The sequence below is a fragment of the Xiphophorus hellerii genome, chromosome 3 (genome assembly GCF_003331165.1).
Source record: "Xiphophorus hellerii strain 12219 chromosome 3, Xiphophorus_hellerii-4.1, whole genome shotgun sequence".
NCBI lineage: Eukaryota > Metazoa > Chordata > Actinopteri > Cyprinodontiformes > Poeciliidae > Xiphophorus > Xiphophorus hellerii.
Window position 1 is genome coordinate 9,292,005 of NC_045674.1, and position 23,142 is coordinate 9,315,146.

The 23,142-nt window shown below is 37.9% G+C and overlaps 1 protein-coding gene across 1 annotated transcript; it reads right to left on the reverse strand.

The window, feature by feature from the left end:
* Positions 1–12: 12 nt before the first annotated feature.
* LOC116717242 (mitogen-activated protein kinase kinase kinase 5) lies at positions 13–22,936 on the reverse strand. The gene is made up of 28 exons (XM_032558464.1): positions 22,279–22,936; positions 22,056–22,195; positions 20,918–21,105; positions 19,895–20,063; positions 19,488–19,594; positions 19,133–19,303; positions 18,174–18,286; positions 17,898–18,057; positions 17,631–17,781; positions 14,891–14,995; positions 14,467–14,516; positions 13,892–13,987; positions 12,594–12,678; positions 12,205–12,338; positions 11,791–11,918; positions 8,071–8,207; positions 7,403–7,508; positions 7,150–7,307; positions 6,309–6,510; positions 6,050–6,218; positions 5,562–5,727; positions 4,776–4,961; positions 4,590–4,695; positions 3,234–3,480; positions 2,940–3,052; positions 1,635–1,732; positions 1,454–1,530; positions 13–526 (listed from the first exon to the last, which is right to left on the reverse strand). Exons 1-28 carry the CDS (start codon positions 22,619–22,621, stop codon positions 430–432), a joined length of 4,002 nt encoding a protein of 1,333 aa, XP_032414355.1. The 5' UTR covers positions 22,622–22,936; the 3' UTR covers positions 13–429.
* Positions 22,937–23,142: the final 206 nt, after the last annotated feature.

The following is a 23,142-nucleotide window of genomic DNA, read 5'->3' on the forward strand; positions in this document are numbered from 1 at the left end:
TCAACAGCTGCATGCAGTCAAAACAGTAAGAGATGCTCCTGTTTATTTTCCAATTTCATTTTTATATCCTGTTAAATACAAATAAAGAGCATTTGTCCTGAAAGTGTTAATAACTTAAGCTAGCTTCTGTAAAACAGTAAAATGTGTCTGAAAAAGTTAAAAAATAAGTTTGTCTGTTTCCCTACACATTAATGCTCCTCTAGGCTACATTTTCTTCAAAATAAATCCCTTATACCAAAGCCCTGAGAGAATGTATAAAACATAGGAGAATATTAGATTCTGCTAACAGGCACAAAGACACATTATCAGTGCATTTACAAGATAAATTCACAGTAAATAAATCTGTCTACATCAGCAGCTTGTAACTCCCGGTCACACAGGGCCAGCCTGTCAGGAAAACTGTCCTTTGATGCTTAACATCAGCAGCAATTAAAGCCGAGTGTCCTCACTGTCCTTGATGCTCGTGTTCAGAGGAGTCTTCCTTCGATCCGTGATGGCCGTCCAGAGTCGACACATCATTGCACCCCTGAAACAGCAATGTAGGACAAATTAGAACAGATCCAGACAAACTAAATAATCATTTTGGTACGACACTATGGCTCTCTGAGCAGGGTAGCACGGTTTGGGGAGCGTACCAGCATAAAGGAAAAAAAACAAAACAAAAAAAAGATTGCATATTTTTATAAATTACATGTAGTGTGCATAGTGCAATTGCTAAATAATACAACTATAAACAACAGATGGATGATGAAGCCGACTTAAATACCAGGTCACCCTTGTAAAAGAGGCCTTGGTCTCAATGGATTTTTACCTAGTTAAATAAAGGTCAATAAATAATAAATAAATAAAGTTTAATGTTTTAAGGAGACTGGATTGCATTTGATCATCTCTGCCTTTAGGTTTGACTTATTTTGACCGGCCAGACTGTCTTATTCTACACTGAACAAGGATTATATTCAAAACACATCTTTTTTTTTTCTGTCCCTGAAAACACAAAAAAGAAAAACTTGTTAGCATTAAGAACACCTTAGACTGAGACATGCATGAGAATAGTAAAACCTGCATTGGTCAGATTTTGAATAATTATCCTAATGAACTTATCAAACTAATAGAAAAAAACCCCAACATGTTTTAAATGTTCTAAAAAAATAATATTGAAATCCTAGTTTAAGCAAGAAGCCAATATGCCTGTCCATTTGTATCTACCAAGTTTTCACTTATTATGAGTTCAGTATATTTTAGTTCCTAATAATATGGAGAAGTGAGACAAAAAAAAAATCCAGAACCTGCTTAGTTGTGTGCGTGTGTGGTTGTGTGTTTGTTTGTGGGCACCAGAAGTAGGCTCTCGCCCAGGGCATCAATTATACAAAAACTGTTATTGTGAATGATGCATGATGTGTGCCTGTTTCTGCCTGGACAAACTGTGTGAGGATGATGTGCGGAGACAGTTTACCTTAATCCACAGTACACTAAGTCATCCCTGGAGGCCATGTGGAGGAGACAGCCCAAGGTGAACTCATGAGCAAGTAGCTAAAAAAACGAGAGCGGATAGATGAAATTAACGGAGAGCAGATGAGTAATACTGACATGCCTTAGGTCTACACACCAAAAAGTAAAACCCTAGCTTGATTTACCTTATTGATGGTGTCTTGATTCACAGGGACAGATTGGAGCCAGCAAACCAAACTTTTAGTCTCTGCATTAGAGAGTTTAGTTGAATTCAACTCGCTTTCTGTAAGGTAGAGATTGCACCACAGTAAGATTATTAATAAAACTGTCACAGACTAGATTCATTGAGTATTAACTAGCATTACCAGAGAAGGGTCATTTAACATTTCTACCTTTGGAGCCCAGAGACGGGTCGACTGACCTGAAGGATTTTAGCTAGCATCCTATAAGCAGGTGTGAACAGGCGCTTTTGTTCTGTAATAAGGCCATTACTGGCGCACCAAAGGAAGGGGGAAAGCTTAACTCCCAGCTAACTGTCTAGTTAGTTCTATTCAGTATATTCAGGTCTTTTGACCCTCTTTCGGGACTTCAGGGGGAGGTCGAAAACCCTGGTAATGCTATTAAGTGATGTTAATCTTACACCTAAATATAACATTTTGGCCTCTGCAAGCAGACTGTATAATCATTAGTCAAACTTCCAAATCAAGTTTGGGCATACAAGTTTCTGATCTGCAGCCCACGCCTCAGAGGGAAACCAGTCCAGGCGGCAACATGCCTGAAACAGAGGCGTGGTAGAGACTGCAGCAGTGAAGCAACACTCATGATGACCAAAAGGGCTTGGCCCTCTGAGGTCATGCAGTTTAATGTCATTGAAAAGCCAGCATTCAAAAACACAGTGCTGTAAACATTTGACATCCAGTACACAGTAGTGAGTTTTACTCTTTTCTTTTTTCAAAAAAGTCCCAACTGGCCCTTTTGCCTGTTTTCCCTGTGTGAACCTAATGAGTAAATATATTTTGAAGGGCCTCACTGAAGGTGTGTTTATAATGTTCATAATCCATTTTATTTGTTGTTTGTTTGCTTACTTATTTTGGATATTCAAATGTTTTCCAGTGATAAATATTCTATAGAAATAAGTTAATTGATATTTCAGTAAGTGTACTTGCATTATTATGTTTTTTAATGCTACTAGTCAACAGTGGTCTCAAAACAACAATAATATTGGTTACTGCAATAATTTCTGGACAAAATATGTTATCATGAAATGACTACTATCAGTTAACTTTAGTTTGTGTGTGACAGAGAAACTTAAGTGGGTAGGGCAAAAAAAAAAAAAACTAGTCCAAAGCTCCTCCGAAGCTGATATTTTAAAGCTAATTTGATTTCAACTTGCAAAGCAGATTTATAATAAATTCACCTTTTACTTACAAGGATTACATTACAAATATCCATTTGAATGTATTGGTCTCTGTACTTATAACAAGTTTTACCTTCGATGATGAACGTTTTCCTCAGCTCATCTATCTGCTCCTGTTTCTTCAGGACAGAGGCCCTCAGCAGCTCCTGGTACTCTCTCTCCTTCTCACTCAGCTCAGTCAGCAGTCTGACACATGACACAAAAAGCCATCAGCACTAAAAACGTGCAACATTTTTTATGCTCCCGTCTGCCAAACTGGAAAACCTGTAAAGGTTTTTCACACTTTAAAAGTAAAACCGCTGCTCTACTGTATTACAATTTTTTCTTATTTGTTTCGATGATAAAAGTGGAGAGAGCTGAAGGATACCTCCTGGTCTCTACTCTCATGTCTTTCAGTTTCTCGCTGAGCGTACAGTTCCTGTCAAATAAGACCTCATCTGGGGGGCCGAGCCTGGCTGCTGTCCCATTCTCATTCCCGGTTTCTGCCTGCCGATTGTCTACTGGCGCCATCGGCTGGTCGGGGACAAGAGCTACGGGAGTGTCTGGGTCGACAGACTGCTCCTCGGGGATGCTGTCCTCGGTCTCAAACGACAACTGCAGATGGAGTTTCAGCTCTAAGAGGTGAGGAGATCAGAAGTGAACGCACATGAAAGGAAATACATCAGGTGAAAACATTAAATCCTCCTTAATGTGCATCACTGTGTGCAGAGGATATTTGTGTCACATAAACTGATACCCCGTAAACCAGTAGGAGATGATCTGAGCATCATAGCACTGCTAAAGTTATCTAGCAGAAAGCATAATCACAGCAATCCTAATTTTAAAAAATGAAATAAAATCTCTTCCATGTCATTTCACAACCAGCAGGCTGATTAAGAGCTCCAAGCTCTTTCTGTAGGATATTTGGTGTTACGACTTAAGGGCCTCCTTAATATCTTCCTCCATGTGTAGCTAAAAGAAGGGGTTACTTGAATTTTGTTGGAAGTCCACCAGTTATCAAATCTCTCCATTCCTATTATTTCAGCTACAAACATGGCATTTTCACATAAAAATGTATTTTGAAGAGTACTCGAAACTCACAAAACAGACAGTGATGGAAGTCAATTCAGATTCAATGCATTTTCTTCTGTCTTTTGCATTTTAGAGCAAAAAATTAGCTTCAGTCATTTCACATTTACACCCAAGGGAAAAACAGAACTATAGCTTTTTAATTAAAACTTCCTAGATTCTGATCAACTTAAAAATGTAAAGTATGAGGTAAAAAAAAATGCTCGTTACATTTGTTTTATATGCAAATCTGAATAACTTAAATAACTACAGCATTTTTTTTTAACATTAACTTTTTAACCCAACTGAATAAATGTACAGAGGTCAAATTTTTCTACATTTTACTGTTTAGGTGACTTTGGATATGTTGCAGGAGAATTCATTTTACAAATGGAAAGGGGTGGGTTCAATATTTACTCAAATAATGATGAGCTAATTACCCCTAGGTGGCCAACTGACCTGCATATTGATGTATAGGAGTGTGAACACTTAGTGGAGATGGGAAAATGAGACTTGTAGTCTAGAAACGCTTTGAGTGTTCAGCATGACTAGAGTTCAAGTCATTTTAAAGATTTTAAAGATGAAGAACATCATCACCAGAGCTGTGAATAAATGTGTACCCAGTAGCAGTTGTATAAACACAGATAAGGAAATTAAGTGTGAAATAGTCCTGTACCTGGGAGCAGGACAGTGATGGCATCCTGCACAGCCTGTCTCAGCAGATTGTCCAGAGCAAACATCCAGTGAGGTTTCACCTGTTGTTGCTTCAACACCTTCTTCACCTACACCCACAGCAAATGTTAAATATGAGTCCATGAAGGTACCTTTTATGTTGCATATACAAGTAGAAAAAGTGACTTACTGCATCCTGAAAGTTAAAGAGCACCGTCTGCAGGCTGTTCAGAGGTATTGCTGCTGCTAACAGAGTTGAGCGAAGCTCCAGAAGGCTGGTGGCGAGCTGCTTTCTGTCTGGTGAGCGGATGTTTTGACGGAGGCAGGCGATAAGTGTGATGATGTGGTCTTCACTAAGTGTTGATCCCTCATCCAACTTTTAAAGAAGAGAAATTTTGAAACAAAAGGGGAAACTATTTCTACTGTTTATTCCCAATAATTCTAAACTATAAATCTGTGCAATTAAAAAAGAATGAGTCTAATAATTACGGATTTAAAAATGAACAATGATGGTTGAATAAATGTGCACTTTCTTAAAGTAACAGTTTAATAAATTACATTTTGATCCTGTTCTAATAGTCTTTTGAGTCAAAAAATGCTATTAAAGTAAATATGAACAAATAAGAAAATTCAACTGTCTTACTAAGATTTTTCTGACATTAGCAAATTTGCAATGTTTTGCTGAAGCTGAAGCTTGCAGAAAGGAATTTAACTGATTTAATTCACCAAAAGAAGGGCATAAAAACCACAACATTATGTATATACCACAGCACAGTAAAATCAGTTATTAACAAGTGAAGAAAACCACAATGACATTACAAAACCTGGTCAATGGAAAATAGAAAGGCTGACCACATCACAATTATGACACATGTTGCATAGGATAAACATCACAATAAAAGTTATTGTGCATACATTTAATATCAACTTCATCTGTAAACATTTTAATCTTCTGTCTGAATTTTACCCCACACACCTGCAGTATTGACTCCTGTAAATAAGTGACAACATAACTTATGTAGTCGGTGAGGACTCTGTGGAGTGTCGCTCTCCTCTCACTGTCCTTTCGCAGCAAAAAGAGGCCGATGTTCTCCTCCGAAGAGGCTGGACTGGACATGTCTGATGAAGAGTCATATGGTGTTCTGTATAGCAGAACAAAGAAATGAGTCAGCTAGATAAAACTACATCACTGGAATATCATGAAAATTACAGGATGTGGTAATAAAGTCGATGATGACATTTGGAGAAATAAAAAAAAAAAGTGGGGTTTGTAGGTTATTTCCAAAGCTATACACAGTTGTGGGATTTAAGGAAAAATAATTCTGTGTTTTTTCTGTTAAAAAGAAAGCAGCTTGACCTGACCTTAAAATTAAAACCTCAAAGTGGCTCGACTCTGATCGAGCAATGACCCACAGAAATACAGTTACAGCTCGGATTTATCAGCTCAACAAAAATTTCACTCACGACAGAAAGCCACTGGTGCAGGGCGGACTCTCTGAGATTGCTGTCACTCTGAGGGGGGACAAGTGCTTCCTCATGTCCAGAGAAGACGCCAGGTCAACCGAGCCTGTGTCCGAATCAGTGTCCTCCACCAGGATGGAGACGGGCACTGATAAACTGCGATAATAATCAGCTGCAAAACCAAGTAAGGTTACATTTAAGAGAATTCACTAGTTTTCATAACAAAATAAGACAAATGTGTGAAGTTCAGATAAAGCCTTACTAGAATGATTTGAATCTTTCGAGTCTGAGACCTTTGGGGGTTTGATCCTCTTCCTGGAGGATGACTTGAGGAAGCAGTCATTCAGCAGCTCTGTAGCCGTGGCTCTGTCGTCCGGGTCTGGCACAAAGCAGCTCATGATGAAGTCCTTGGCCTCATTTGACATGTTCTCTGGAACCGTCGGGTGGATTTTAAACATGCCCACCTTAATGGGATAATCACAGAGTTAATCATTTTTATAAAACATTAAAATTGGATAGATGATATCTATTTTGATTTAAATTCAAGATTAACATGTTAAAATGCAACATAGTGATACAATGCCTCAAATCAGAGCAATGCATCGTTGAGCAATGCATCGTTGCATTGCTCTGGTTTGATTTCTGTGAAAAAAAAATACAAGCACATGTGACAGAAGATCCTTGAAAGATAAATTTTTATTAATGTTTCAATGGTTAGTCTGAAATATGCTAACAATCCAACCCTAAGCCAAATAGACAGTACCAAAATATTCAATTAATTAGTTATTATTGTTCAATATGCAGTTCACTAAATGAAGCAAACTATATTGGTTAATTACTCACAGACAGTCATTTCTGCTCATTAGGATGTTTTTCTGCCTGCAGCTAATAAAACCATGACATCGAGGATGAGAATATTGCTCCAGAATAATAAAAATGTTTTAAACTAAAAATGGTGAAACAGCATCACATTGCTGAGCATAAAGTAAGGAGAGTAAGACAGCTGCTAATTTATCCAATTCACATATTAAATATTGTGTATAATGTCTGAACGATAAACTATCACCACTAAATCCCAACAAAAACATGTGTTTGTTATTTACCTTAAACATGGCTGCCTGAGGACTTCCCAGCTCATGAAAAGGAGGTTTGCCTGTTGCCATTTCTATGATAGTACACCCTAGGGACCAAATATCAGCAGGCTTCCCATAACCTCGAGGCCCTTGGTCTATAATCTCTGGAGCCATGTACTGAAGTGTTCCTTTAAAAAAATAAAAATAAATAAAAAGAGGCCAGTGATTAAAACTCTCTACTTTAACCAGTTCCTAGAAAACCTACAAATCCCATGATTCTTGCCTGTAAAAGTTTCAGTGCAGGGGTTGATCCCTGCTAACCGCTTGGAGGTCCCAAAATCAGAGATCTTCAGGACGCCGCTGTAGGTGTTGATGAGCACGTTGTCGCCCTGCACCACAGGGGAAATAACTTATCAGGAAAAGTTCATGTGAAACAATCTAGTGGTGTTAGATTAACTAAACCGCCAGTGTTTTACAACCCTGAGAAAATAGTTACATTTTGCACCAGGTTTACCAGTCTGGCTAGGATGGATATTGTAATGATCAATTAAACAAAGAAAGTGTGCAATACTTGGCTGCTATTTTTTTTAACCATTAGCAGCTGGCGTCACAAATATAAAAAACAAAATTTATTTATTTATTTTTTTACTAAATTAAATGTATTGTGATTTTTTTAAAAATGTATCCATTTTCTAGTTTCTCCTCCTACAGACAGAAAAAATCCTCTAAAAAATATAAACAATGCTCATCATGTCATCTATGAAAATGTCCTGCTGTGATCTGATCTGTAGGCTTGTTTTATAAGTCAACATATCTTTATGTATATATCTTATTGTTTTTTTTATACCAGTTTAAATATATATGCTTTTTTTAAATGATTCCTTCCGGAGATCCAGGAAAATTTCAAATACTTAACAATGGTAAGGTAAGTCAAAGGAAATAACTTTTCACCTTAATGTCTCTGTGGACAATCTCGTTGTTATGAAGGTACTTCAGTCCCTCCAAGATCTGTTTGGTGTAGAAAATGATGGTAGCTTCATTGTCCTTCAGAGGACCCCACTTGGAGCGCAAGAGAGAAGATAAACTTCCTGAAAAAGTGCAAAGCATAAAAACCTTCAATATTTGCTTTAGAGGCTAAAGCTTCCATTGAAAACTCACAAATTTAAACATTTGAATTGTTTGTGTGTCCGATCAGACAGGTTTGATGTTAAGTTTCAGTTCTTACAGTTACGTCATAGTCTGAAAATGTTTTCCTCTTGCAGGATATTTTTAGAACGACTAATAGCTTTAAAACAGGTTTTCTGTGAATGTTGATTCATCACATGCATTTGTTCTTTTGAACACATTATATCCCTGACAGGCACCAATCCGTCAAAAGCAACACGTTAAAGAAAGAAAAGAGCCAGAGTCGGAACAAGCACTTAGCTCTGCTTGTTCTGGAAATTCCTAAGCAGCAAGTTTCTGCTCCTCCAGAGTAGATAGTTTCCCACAATGACTAAATATTACTGTCTGTCACAGTGTGCTCCATATTTCTTTATTCCAGCAGCATAATCTCAAGCTGAAACAATTTCAAAACCCAATTGAGGGGTGGGGTACACGCTGGACAAGTCGTCACATCATTACAAGGCAACACAGGACTAAGACATATTAATCCAGCAGTTATGTTTTTAAAATTGTGGGAGGAAACTTATCCAGAGAGAATGCACCCATGCATGGAAAGAACAGGCAAACTCCATGCAGAAACCCTGTTGCCTTAAGGCAACAATGTCAACCACTGTTCCACCATGCAGCCCGCAGGGTATTTAATAACATAAATGTCAATCAAGTGTGTGTGGCGAGTGTTGAGCACTATTAATCAGGCTTCGCAAATTTGCTCATATCTACATTCAAAGGAATAATGAAATAGCCTGAAGCAGGTGGAACTCTGAGTAACAATGACCCATTTTTGTTTTAACATATTGCACAATGAGGAGGATGGAGGTACAAAAAAATATATATCCAACTCAAAGTTCCAAACTGCAGCAAAGTGTCTATAAAAAAACATTTATTTTTATCCACATTCCAACCGGTTGTCTGGGACGCATTCCAGGAAACCATCACAAACACAAACATGTAGAGTTTGCTAACTCAGCTAGATCTTTAGCTGACAGATTTGCTTTGGTCAGATAAGACTAAAGTTGAATGTTTCCACAACAAGCACCACAGGTAGGTTTGGCATCAAACCAAGGATGAAACTGTGAGAAAGCCTCTCATACTTAGTGTTGGCTCTGGTGGAGGATCTGTGATGCTGTGGGTCTGTTTCTCTTCCAGTAAAATGGGAATCTAGTAACCAACTTTATTTATGAAGCACTTTATACACCGACAGGACCAAAGTGCTATACACAATCATAAAATACGATGAAATTATAAAATATAAAATATTGAATATAGAATACATATTAATATACAGACACAATAAAACAAAGTGAAACCTCTCAGGTTGTGCCAAAAGCCAAAGAAAAAAGATGGGTCTTAAGAAGGGACTTAAAAACAGCAAGTGAAGAGGCCTGTCTTATGCCCAAAGGAAGGGGGAGCTGCCACAGAAAAAGCACGGTCCCCTCTGAACTTGCATTTTGTCTTTGGCACCTTCAAGCAACTGATTAGCTGACCTGAGGCAACGGGAAGGTGTGTAAGAATGTAACAGCTCAGACAGACAGGGAGGGGCAAGGCCATTAAGAGCTTTAAAAACAAATAAAAGGATTTTAAAATGAATCCTAAAATATACTGGCAACCAGTGTAAGGAGGCTAAAATAGGGGAAATATGGTCAAATTTTTGTGTACCTATTAAAAGATGTGCAGCAGCACTGAAGTTGGGAGATATATAAATCACTGACTCCTATATAAAGTGCATTACAGTAATCCAGCCGTGTGGTCACAAATGCATGGATCACTGTTTCGAAGTGCTGTCTGGAAAGAATAGGTTTTACTTTGGCCAGGTGCCTTAAGTGGAAAAAGCTGGATTTTACAACGACTCTATTGTGTGCTTCCAGCTTAAGACCAGCATCCATCTTGACCCCTAAATTTGTAAGAACTGGCTTGACATACTGGGCCAAAGAGCCAAGATTGGTCAGGGAATCTACAGTGGATCTGCCAAAAATCACTACCTCCGTCTTATCTTCATTAAGTTTCAAGAAATTTAGGTCCACCCAGGCCTTCAAATCTTCCAGACATAAAAACAGAGACTGAAAAGAGGTGAAGTCTGCGTTCTTTAGTGGTAAATATGTCTGTGTGTCATCTGCATAACAATGAAAAGAAATCCCATGTTTTCTAAAAATAGAGCCAAGAAGGAGGTACAACAAGAAAAGAAGCGGGCCTAGAGCTGAGCCCTGTGGGACACCACACGACAGTGTAGCAGAGGGGGACGTATGGGCATCAAGACAGACACAAAAAGTACACTTGGCCAAATAAGATTTAAACCAATCCAGAACTATGGGACCGATGCCCACCCACTTTTCCAAACGGGAAAGTAAGATGTCATGATCAACTATATCAAAAGCAGCTGATAAATCCAACAGCACCAAAACAACACAGTCACCAGAATCAGTTGCTAAAAGTATATCATTAAAACCTTTTAAAAGAGCTGACTCTGTGCTATGGTTTAAAACTGGACTGAAAAACCTCTAGACTATTATGTTCATTAAGATAAGCCATTAGCTGATTATAGACTACATTCTCAAGAATTTTTGAAATAAAAGGCAGTTTAGAGATAGGTCTATAATTCGCCAGAACAGTAGGATCCAAAATTGGTTTCTTAAGTAGAGGCTGCAGAACTGCATGTTTTAGAGTTTTAGGAACAACACCTGAGGACAAGCTGCTATTTACAATAGCAAGGATAGAAGGACCCACAGTAAGAAAAACATCTTTAAATGATTGGGGTGGAATAGCATCATCCGGAGAACCAGTTGGCCTTAAGTGACTAACCACCTCCTGCAATGACTGCAAGGTCTCACATTCAAAGCTGTGTAAAACAGCAGAACAAGGCACAACGACTGAAGGGTCATAAGCAGAGGGGATGATCTGGGCCCTAATAGAAGACTTTCTCATCAAAAAAGTGTAAAAAGCTTTCACATACAGTAGGTGAAGTCTCCATAAAACCACTATGTGGATAATTTAGAACAGAGTTAATAGTTTTAAATAAGATAGTAGGATTGTGACTGTTTGATACAATCAGATCCGACAGATACAAAAATCTACCTTCTTCATGACCATCTCAGTCCCTACAACTAAATCCTACAAGCTTTCTGTAGTATTTAGGTTTTCTGTAGGGTGAGCAGAAGGGAAGAGAGCAAAAAAGATGATCCATGGCTGGAAACATTGGGATTGGTCAAAGATTCCTCCCTCTGTATGTTTCATTTTGTGAAACATAATAATAAATAAAAAAACTAACTGTTGTCCTGTTCCCAGACATAGATTGTAGTGACAGCATTGACAGCAGGGGGAGCAATTAAGGATTTATTCAGCTTATTTCTTAACATACCCAGGTTTATTTTCAAGGATGTCCTCAATAAATTACATTGACACAATATCAGATGAATTTATCATTGTAAGGGTTTATACACATTTTAACCAGACCTGACAGTAAGTGCGGAGGCTGCTTTGTGAGTGTCATATGTTTTATCTGTGAATTTGTACCTCCTGGGACTTCTTCCATAAAGATTTTGATGAAACCGTCCTGACTGATGGAGCCGAGATACTGGACAATATTCCTGTGTTTGAGCCTTTTATGTAGAGCTATTTCCTCATGGAGCGGCTGTGAGTACCTGAGTAACACAAATTCAGCAACACATGTTACATATTGGCTTTAGTCACACAATCAGGAAACATATTCATTTAGAGGGATTAGGTGCTCAAAATTTCTATTAAAGTTTGTCTTAAGAAAGATTTTTGATTCACTTCAACTTCTTTCTCTCATATTTGTATCAGAATACACATTACAATGTCTTGCACATTTGCAAATATTGTCACTTTGTGTCAGCAAAACAAGCTGACGGGGGGAAAAAAAAGCTAAATGTATCAAGTGAATAAAGAAGAAAATAGATCTCATACGTGCTGTCCTTTTCAGGAATCTCTTTGATGGCAATGCGGACTTGGTTGCTGAGGTCTCTACCAGCGTACACCACACCATACGTCCCTTTCCCAAGAACCTCTCTGTCGCCATTTTCATTGGTCTCGTAGATGAACTGAAACATCGAGAACCGGGAAAGAAGCAGGATTGTGAGGAATTTCACAGGTATAGAATGAAAAAGGCAATTCAGAGAGTTTTTTGACTAAAATCTTTGTTCTAACTATAGCACACAAGCATAACATGTTTGGGAAAAGTCACACTGTGCATTTTTCTTGGGAAACTGCTGCTGTTTTTCTTGTTTCACTGCCAGGAAAGGCCTAAAATAGAGAGAACATTGCGTCAGGGGAAAGAAATACAGACGGTGACTGACCTCAAGTATCTCCTGCGTTAGAAGTTGGGGGTCGTGTGTGGGGTTTTCAGCCTGGTGAAGCAAAGAGTTCACCAACTCGCAGAAACTAGTGAGAGAACATTAAACAAAATTGCAAATAAAGATATATCTTAATTAAATAGCTCTTATTTTTAGTTATTTTAGTCCTGATGTAAAAACAATGATCATAACCTTCAGTTTTAAAAAAATTATTCCAGATAAGGAGTGAATAAACACTTTCACTTTTTAAGAGTTATTTTAAACACCATGTTTAATTTTTCTTCCACTTCATAGACATGTAATACTTTGCATCTGTCTGTCATATATAAATCCAATAAAATACAGTACATTACAGTTTGTTGATTGAACAACTAGTGAAAAAGGACAAAGTGTCAAAGTGCATTACTAAAAAAAAACTATGCAGATGAATAAACAAATGGAAATAAATATCCATAAAACACCTTTAAAAATTTGTTTTTGTTGAGGTTTTAGATTTCATTTGAGAGGTCTGTCAGAACAGCTTGAAACTTTATGTGTTAGCATTTCCTCATGCTGTATTATGATGCAGAAATGTTATATTGGACACGCTAATGTTGAAGATCCTGTCATTTTTAACAAGCTTCAGCTTCTAGCCGAGAGCTGTTGACTTGCTGTTGTCTACTTTTCACTTCTAGAAAGGAGTGCTTACTAATATAAAGGGAAGGTTAAGGTTTTGGCTTCTATTTAAAATTGTTTTAAACCATTGTTACAATAATCGGCATACAAAACAAGTTTTTAAATAAAAACCACTTAATCTCCATTGTGTAATTTGGCAGCATTTTCATAAATAATAATAATAAAAAAAGTTAATCCATATAAAAATATATCCCAAAGCATTTAAGAGCTTCCTCATCTAAAAATAATAAGAGAAAAAGACTCTCAGTTTCAATCAAAGTTCAAAGCATTCCCAAGTAACACGAGCATTAGTAAACACGGCCTTGTATTAAGGCCTCTTGAGGAAACACAAGCATTTTTATCTCTAACTAAAACAAAATGTGTGCTCCTACATTCAACGGGAGCTTACGCATCCGAAGCAGAACTGAAAGGATCAGTGTTTTTAAGGAGGCACAAAGGAAACATGAGTCACCCAAACTGATTTCATCACAATCGCCTCCTCAGGTCACTGCCTGAACTTGGCGACAAAACATCTCCTTATGATCCTCCTCCACAATGTGCCGGTGGCTCTGTTCATATGCGCAGCCAGTTCAGGCAGTTTGGCAGTAAGCGAGTCATTGTTTAGCTCAAATACACAAATTACTCACCCCTTGCAGTGGATCTCTGATGGAAAACAAAGCTGGAAGTCATCAGAGTTGTAGTGTACATACAGGAAGCAGCTACGCTCATCATTCTTTGATGCACTTTAGGGAAAATAGATACGAATATATGTTCTTTATTTGTTAAATTCAAATGAAAAAAAAAGATTCTTCTCATAAGTTATGACACACTAATATAATCTGCTTTTGGTATACTATCTAATCTCTGTTTGGAACAATGGGTAAAATTAATATTTTGTTGTTTCAGGCCAAGCAAAGGGAGAAGGGTGGGTATTGTCATGTTCAACTCCAGTTGAAATCACTCCACATCACTCTGAAACCTAATAAAATCATTACCAGCCCGGCAGCTCGCTGCTGTATTAGCTCAAAATGGCCTAAATTAGCACATAAGATAACGCTGGAGAGCACTGTGACACCGATCAGCAGCCACAGGGGAAATCAACAAATAAATAAGAAAGCGGTCAAACCTGAAACCATGTTGATGGAACAGAAATGTGAGGGCGAGCCAAAATTTCCCCAGACAACCCGCATTTTATGGGTTCCTTGACAACAACACATCTTACCTCACTCCTCGGATTTTAGTTGCTGGGAAAGTCCACTGGTGTAAGCCTTTCTGCAGAATCAATTATAAAAAGGGAAAATATGGGGGGAAAAAAATAAGCTGGTTGCAGACACACATGCCTTCATGCAGTGTGTGTCTGCATGAAGGCATAAATGAAAACTGCATTTATGCCTTCATGCAGTTTTCATTTGCATGAAGGCATAAATGGAAGAAAAATAAATCTGTGTGGAATATGTGGCATGAGAAAAGTAATATTTTCCCTCATGTATTTGCTCTATAGGCACAAAACTCATACACTGCACTAATGTCAACATTCAAGCTAACATTAATCAGCTAAATAACTTCAGTAATAAAAGCAGCACTGCATATCCTATATTGTATTCTGACATATGAACAAACAGAAAGACATATGGAGAAGCTCCAACCTTCAAAGGTGTGACGTGTTTCAGTTGAACAGTGCGACTCTCGTCCTCTTCGCTCACACTCACAATAGACGGCTGGAAGACTTTACTGGGCTCCAGAATGAGCACCTGACACACAAATTCAAATTCAATCAACATTCAATAATAGTATGTTTATAGCTTTTGAGATCATGATAAAATCTGCTGTTTATTTATTGGATTCAAACTCCTGAGAGCTTACCAGTCCTGATGTTTTTCCATACAGTTTCTTCTTCTACTTCTACAATGTTTGTGCATTATCAACCATTCAAATATCAAAAATATTTAGTTATTTCAAGCTCAACATTAATGACTATGAACTTTGCTATTTAACTACACTTTTGTAAACAAAGTTTTTAAATCATGTAGATTTCAATGAGACAATCGTTCAAATCATTCAGCATCTTGTTCTCTCTAGAGGTTCTTTGCTTTTCCTTTACTTTCACCAAGTGAGGTCATTGAAACTTTAAATGGGCTAATAATAAATAATTCAACTTCTTAATATTTTTTGCCCTTTTCTTATAAAATCCCAGTTTAAAATTGATAAACGTTTTGGTTTTATACTGCTGTTTTCCACCTAAAGCTATAGCATGATCCAATCTACTGCCAGGCTAAACTTTTCCAATTCAGTTTTGAAAACAAAATCTTCCTATTTTCATACCTTTTACTTATCAACAAATCACACATCTGTCTCACAGATGTGTGATGTGTGATTTTGAATGCGATTCAAATTTAAGGAATTTGAATCGCATGACTCAGATATAAGAGGATTTTTTTTATTGAGGTGGATCAGATTTTCATTAGCCAATATGCTAACAGTATGATTTTTTTTTTACTAACGGTAGCACAAAAACCACTGTCGTTACAGGTAGCTACAACTAGCTTACACACTTTTCTTTTTGTAAAGACCTTTAACCCTGTAGAATTTCAGTTTTACTGCATTTCTCTTGTGTGTTCACTGCTGATTATTTAGGTCCAAAGCTACTTTCAGCAGACTGAATTGGCTGGCTTGGTTTTATCGCAGCTTTCAGTGGTTTTCTGCTCAAGTTTCATCTTATACTATCTATCCCTCCCTTGCATCTACTGTAATTCTTCAGTGTGTTGTTTTGAAAATGTTTGCTCCTCTAATATTTCTGAGAATTAGTGGTCCTTAACACGCATTTCCGCATCAGATGAGCTTTCTCCAACATATCATCTTACCAATTCACAGTGGACTTTTGGAGGAAATGCAATTTGTCTTATTGTCAATTAGGCTTACTTGATAAGATTAGGATCTAAAGAGGAGTGGATGTCGGTTAAAATCCAGCGAGAATCAATTGTTTTCTATTTTAACTTTTCCAGACTGAAGGTCAGTAAAAGCTTTAAGATAGATTAACTGTGTTTTTGCAACATAATCTTACATATAAATATTTATGTAAACTAAATTAGTAAAGAAAATATCTTACATCAATGGTAAATGGTGTACAGTGAACCCTTGTTTTTCGCGGGGGTTGCATTCCAAAAAGAACCCGTGATAGGCGAAATCCGTGAATTAATTACCTGTGACGCTGCAGCCTGACTCCGCTCTCTAGTGTCTTCTTCTTCTGAAGCCTGAGGTGCAGGTGTGTTTTTTCGAAAGAACAACATAGTTATCGGTAGTTGCTCTTTTTTCTTCTGGGCAAAAATATTTGCCAAAATTTGCCAAGCTGTATATTTAAATACCGTAACAATATTGGCACACAGGTAGAAAAGAAGCGCGGAAACTGTTTAGCCAATCAGGACGCAGAACACACTGCACTGTGAAAAAAAACTGCACAAAAAACTCCGCGAAGCAGCGAGGCCGTCGAAGGTGAACCGCGTTATAGCGAGGGTTCACTGTAATACTTTTTGGCACATCTGGAGTTGATATATTTACAACCCCCTTTTGTCAACACAACACCTATTCTCATTGCGTTCAGTGTTAGAGTGATCTTTGTCCATCCCTTTTTGCATAATCTCTAAACTATTAGAGTCCTGAGCTCTTTTCTCTTCAGCTATGTGATTTAGGTCTAGGAACTGACTTGGCCAGAAAAATTTTGATTTTTGAACCATTTCTATGTTTTTTTTGACCATATATTCTGAATCACTGTCCTGATAAAAGATCAATTTTAGTTGTTTTTGATAAAGGCCGTCCATTTTTTAATTGCTAAATAGTTTAGAGATGTTTTCTCAACACTTCGTGTTTCGGAACCCTAAGAATAAAGTTTCCACGTTACCTCATCATCCCTTCTCACACTCCTCACCGCACACCTCAGAAGATGTCCAATTTTTCTCCACATATTTGTATTTTATTCCACACTGAATCCACCTAAAGTTTTTTTAACAAAACATTTACGCTTGTTCTATTCTAGCCAAAGCATCCAGTTCTAGTTAAAGTCCCAGTATCGTCTATGCCTATAATGCTGGGGAAAAAAATACAACTTTCCTTTTTTAAGTTACAGTTTTAGTAACTAAACAAAAAAGATATAAGGAATATCTAAATTCAAAATCATTTATCTTGTTATTACAGAAATTGTAAAAAATGTCATTAGATGTAGTGTCAAAAATACTTCTTAACATGTAACTCTTTTAAATCTGAAAAAAAAAAAGATTTTTTTGAAACAAATATGTGAAGCTCTGCTATTGCAACAAAAGGTGAATAAAATGTTTTATAAAAGCTTTTTACACATCTTTGTGAGGTATGCCAGTGTAGTTTGTATTCTCTTACTGGGCAGCGATTTGTCGAGAAGGTGGGTTTACAGGATTGCAGGAGCAACTCCATCCAGAAGTCCACCGTATCCTCTTTGGGAGACCTCACCTCAGGAGGCTTGGCAAACTGGAGGTACAGGATGTACGTCTCCATAATGGATGCCAAATACCTAAAGGAAACGCATAACAATGATTAGTCCACATGGAGTTACAATTGAAATATTCGCTTGATGCTTTTGAAACATAAAAAAACGAACGAGTTCAAGAATTTGTGCTTAATTCTCACCAAACAGGAGCCTTGAGTCTGTAGAGCTTTTCAGAAGCTTCTATGACTTTCCTGAACTCTTTAGCGAGGATGTTTGCTCCGAGGTAGAATCCTACATCCCAGTATTCTGTCATCTTCTCCAAACTGCCCTTTCTGCCGAGCAGCGTGCTTATGGTAACACCTAAATATTTTTATGTAGAAACTTTAGGTCATTTATCATAGTATATGTTCATTAAAAAAAAAAAAAAAACATTCTGAAATTCCTTAAAACAGTCTTGAGAATTAGTAGATTTGCACCTATTTTGCGCAGCTCAATGGAGGTTTCAAATTCATGTCCAGCTGCCGTCAGAAGGACCACACTGTTGATCCCCGAGTGGAAGGTTGGCTCTGCTTCAAAAGCTTTTCCATACCTAAGGATGAATAAAATATTTTTTATAAAGTCAAACATACATAATTTACTGGAAAACACTGAATAATTCAAACATTGAACTGCATCTAATTTGGATTTCTTACACATGGATCTCAAAAAGTTACAAACTTAATACATCAGATACACACCGAGTGAAATTTCAAGTGGTTTTATTTTTGTTTAGATTTTGATGGGTTCATCAAAATCCATGGATGAAAACCTCAAACTTGTTTTGTCTGAATTGCAAAATAATACGGAAAATTATTTTTTTCTAGCATTTTTACAGAAACCCCACCTTACTAATAAGTATGACACTCGATACTTTTACATGAATTGCTGCATCCAAGTGGTGTAGTATGAAGAGTAACGCCCTAGTCATTATAACATGTGTTTGTGCTTTTGTTTTTTCTTTTGGTTTCTGTTTTCTACAACAAGTTTTCCTTCCACTCATCACTGTAAACAGCCACCTTCTTGACTATCAGTATTTGACCAGTATTACCGGTGACCTTTTGTGACCTATAATCCTCCCTCAGTGGTGGCTAAAAACAATCTTCTAGACAACTGTCAAGTCAGCAGCTCTCTTTGTGATTTAGCTGGCCTTAGCATAGCATTTTTTTTTCTTAAAATATAAAAGTTTTGTTTGAATACAATAATCTCATTTTCTCAATAACTGAATTTTGGGTTTTCATTAACGGTGAGCTCCTTTCAGCAAAATTAATAGAAATAAACACTTGAAATACATTACTTTCTCTTGTAGTGATTCCGAGTTTAATTTTTTATGCTTATTTTAATATCCTGAGAAACACCAGTATATGGCCAGATCCAAAAACACACAAACTGGATGTACCAATAACAGGCCTGGTCTCTGCTGGATACGTCAGTGAAGCCCGAGCTCATGAACGTGTCTTTGTAGATCCGTCCACACAGGCAGTAGACGTCTGATGCCACTTTGTCCCCCGACTCCACAATGGGCAAGATTAATTTCAGAGCCTTTGCTCGATCACCGGGACGATTCCTCCTAAAAATGGGATAAAGGGATTATATTTGCAGCCTGGCAGCTTTGACTAAATCCTATAGAGGACTGAATGCAAACAAAACAAATAAAAGCCATGTGCAAAGAATACAACTAAACACATGACTAAAACCACAAAGGAGGTGATTACAAATGTTTAATTATGTAGATTACACAAACAGGTGGGTACCTGTTCAGAGCAAAGATGTAGTGAAACTTGATATTCTGATGCCTTGCTGCCTGACACATCGGCAGGTTGTTCAGAGTCTCCACCAGTTTGATCATGGCATCATAATCCTAAAGAAAAGTAACAAAGTAGGAACAAAAATTAAGGAGAAAATGTGTCTTTCTGTCTCAATTGCATAGGAAATTTGGGCACTATGTGCTAAGAACCTGTAAACTATTTCATAATAAGCCTTTTTTTTCTAATTTAAGAAAAATGGTTTTATGATCAGCTAAATCTCAATATTTAATTCACACATCTTTTTACAAGACATGGTGACCTTCCTCTGTTATTATTACAAAATGGTTTTATCAAATAAAACCATTTTAATTTGTTCAGATACTAAAACTAGACAAAACTCATAAAGTGATCACCTGAACATCTCTGTAGGACAACAAAAAGTTCATGACTATATCCGGCGTGAGCAGATCTACGCTATCCAGGCGACTCTGGATGGAACTCAGCTCCTCGCTCAGAGCTCTTCCACTGAATCGCTCCCGTGCCAAGCGGATCTCTTGCCTCAGTGACTCCCGGAAGTACTCACTGTTAGCAAAGACACAAAGGAAAGTAGGTAGTGTTCCACTGTTTCACAATCTTCAATAAACCAAAACAGGTGGAATTTAAAGTTTGGAAAATTGTGTTTTTACAGGGAGTTCATACACTGTACACCCAAATTGTATTCTACATATACTATTACTAATCTTTTCATTATTTTGCAAAAAAGGCGAGATCATTACTAAACAAAATGTGAATTGTAAACTACTCAAAACGAGTATTTGCTGTAGTATTGGCACTTAGCTGAGACTCCTCTCATTTACATGTTTTTACTGATTTTGGGAGGGATTTGTCAGTGAACACCAGACAGGTGAGCCAGTAGGTGGAAGTAATGCACATTTGAGTTGTTTGCCTACACAAAAAAGAAGAAGACCAGCGAGTCTAATGCATGTTTCATCTGACAGTTGGCTGCATGGGTTCCCTGTTGATCACAATAATGTAATGAAGTGGGGAAGTCAGGGTCAGTATGTTGATGTGACAGTTTAGCGACATATGGTAAGGCGCAAATTTGACTCAGTTATCATGCAGAATAATGATTACTGATAAACACAAGTAACAAACAGTGATAATCGTAACGATTACTGACATATATGATTAATGGTTGAGCTAATTACTCATAAACAGTTTTGAAAGCTTTAGTTCTTTAGTAATTCATTATCTTGGACATAATACTTTATGTAAACAGAGCTTGATTTGTTTGGTTTTTAATTTTGCGAAACCTAGGCATCCCAATGCAGTCACTTAACCATACGTGAATTTAGTAATGATTACTGATTTGGGTTGACAGTGCATGCAGGGACATGATAAAACAAGTAATTGGAGAACTGTGGAGTTTAACTGACCTGGACTGAATGTGCACATTGTTCAACAGGTGCACCAGTCTCTCCACCAGCGGGGTTAGAAGGGGCTCCAGCTGCAAACTGGGTTGCATCAGCTCCTTGATGCAGGTCATCATGGTGGCATCACAGGCGAACACTTTGCCCTGAGGTGACACCACGTACGGGATGAAGGTGTAACTCCCACACTGTTCCTAAACAAACAGAACAGGCATCAGTAAGCACTGAGGAGCACTCGTGGCTTTGGCTAACAGTTTTATGTCTGTGCATGCCTGTTGGCATTTAATTGGAAAGTTTATGACAAAATAATCCCAAGTCTGAATTAAAAAAAAGCCTTTTTTAAACCGAAACACCCAAATATGATATGCTGCGAAATAATGAACTTAAAAATCTTATACAACCCAAAAGTCTTGACTATAGTGTGTCTGTTTTATATTTACAATAGCTCCATCTGACATGTTAGAATTTCATTGAAAAGCTCCTCTAGTTCAATCATTCAGTTCAAAACCTGAAACTCATATGTATTACTGAAACTTCCAAATTCAGCTTTCCAGGAAATACAGAATACTACCATAGACCAGTAAGACAGATTTTATGTGCAGAAATGTCATGCAAAATACATAGATATAGGAAAGAACATTTGACAGTTCACAGTACTCTTTTCAAGCATTTTAAGGACAATTGTTTTAAAGAAATTAGAAAAATATAAACTCCTGCAATATTTTACTCAAAATGAATAGTTTACTTGATGAACATTTAAAATGTGTGATTTCTTTCTGGTTTAAATTACTTGAAAAATAAATACACTTACTGCGATGCATCTATTCTGCACCCTAAAACGTACAAGCCTACAACACGTTCTAGAAAAAAAAAAAACTGTTCAGTTGTTTCATAAGAGATAATGGACATAATTGGATTTTGGACCTTCCACAAATCATGGCCCAGTAAATAATCATCATAACAATAGGGTTTTCGCAAAGCACACTGCATGTACTTGCCTGCACTTACATTCATTAAAATCCAATCGTCATGAAATCTACAATGTTTCTTTGGCGTGTCTTGCCAGCAGTTTTGTAATCCAGCATGGCTGCATGCTCTAGTTAAAGTTTTACCCGGATTTCAAATCATTACATACACGTGTTACCTTCAGAGCCTGCAGATCACTGTCCTGCTTGTAACAATACAGGATAATGTTATTAGTCATGCTGAAGCTCTCTCTCACTCCCAGGTGGTAGAAAAGAGAAGGCTGGCAGAAAGAGTCGCTCATCTCCACGACTGCTACATCTGCAGAGAGATGAACAGGCAGGGTGAGTAACTGATGGACATAATAAAATATATTTCCCTCAAGTCTGCGTGCCTGCACTTGCCTGTATTGTAGAAACTATCCAGGATGTCTGTGGTTCCCACTGAAATTTTACCAAATGAAATTGTTCTGAAAGAGGCGTGCGCGTCTGCGCAGGCTTCCTTCAAACACTTCAGCGACAGGTTCTCCTCTGTCTGCGGCACAGACGCGTCCTCGCTGACAATATAAGCCACGGACACCGCTCTGCTCCGACTGCGCGGGGATACGAGCTGCTTGCCCGACCCGCCGCTGCTGGCCGTCAGCTCCAGCACCGAAGAGTCCTGCCACAAACTTCCAGCGGACACCCACACGGGATCCTTCCTCCTCCCGTCACGCAGGCTCATCCGCCTGCGCTCCGTCGTGTACATTTTCCAGCCGAATGTGCCTGAAAGTTAGTGCATGTCCTGGTTTTGGGAGTTTTGTGGTGGAAAAGTGAAGACACCGTTGCTTGTTCCTGTAAATTCCCAGGTGTGCCGCAGCCGCCTCCGCTCGTCCCACATCCCGTCAAGCACTCCTAGTGCTTCCCACCACAGGATCCGCCTTTCTACCCCGGCCTCCTCCCCTACTCCTGAGACCGAAACTGAACCGGGCACTCAAGTGCAAAGACTTGCGTGGATTTGTTACTCAAAGCTGGTACGCTGAAATCAAGAAACCTACTTACGCACAAACAATCCCGGGGCCGCATGTGGAAAGAGTGAGCAAAGTGCGTAGGTTTGAAGAATTTGTGGCCTCTTTTGCGACGCCTAGTGTCTATGCGACGAAACTACCGTGATGTCAAAACAATTATAAACATTTGCGACACATCATGAACAAGTAATATATCCACATTACATGAATGGACATTAAAGTGTTCAAAATTGGACAAAAACACAAAGATGTCCTTTAATAC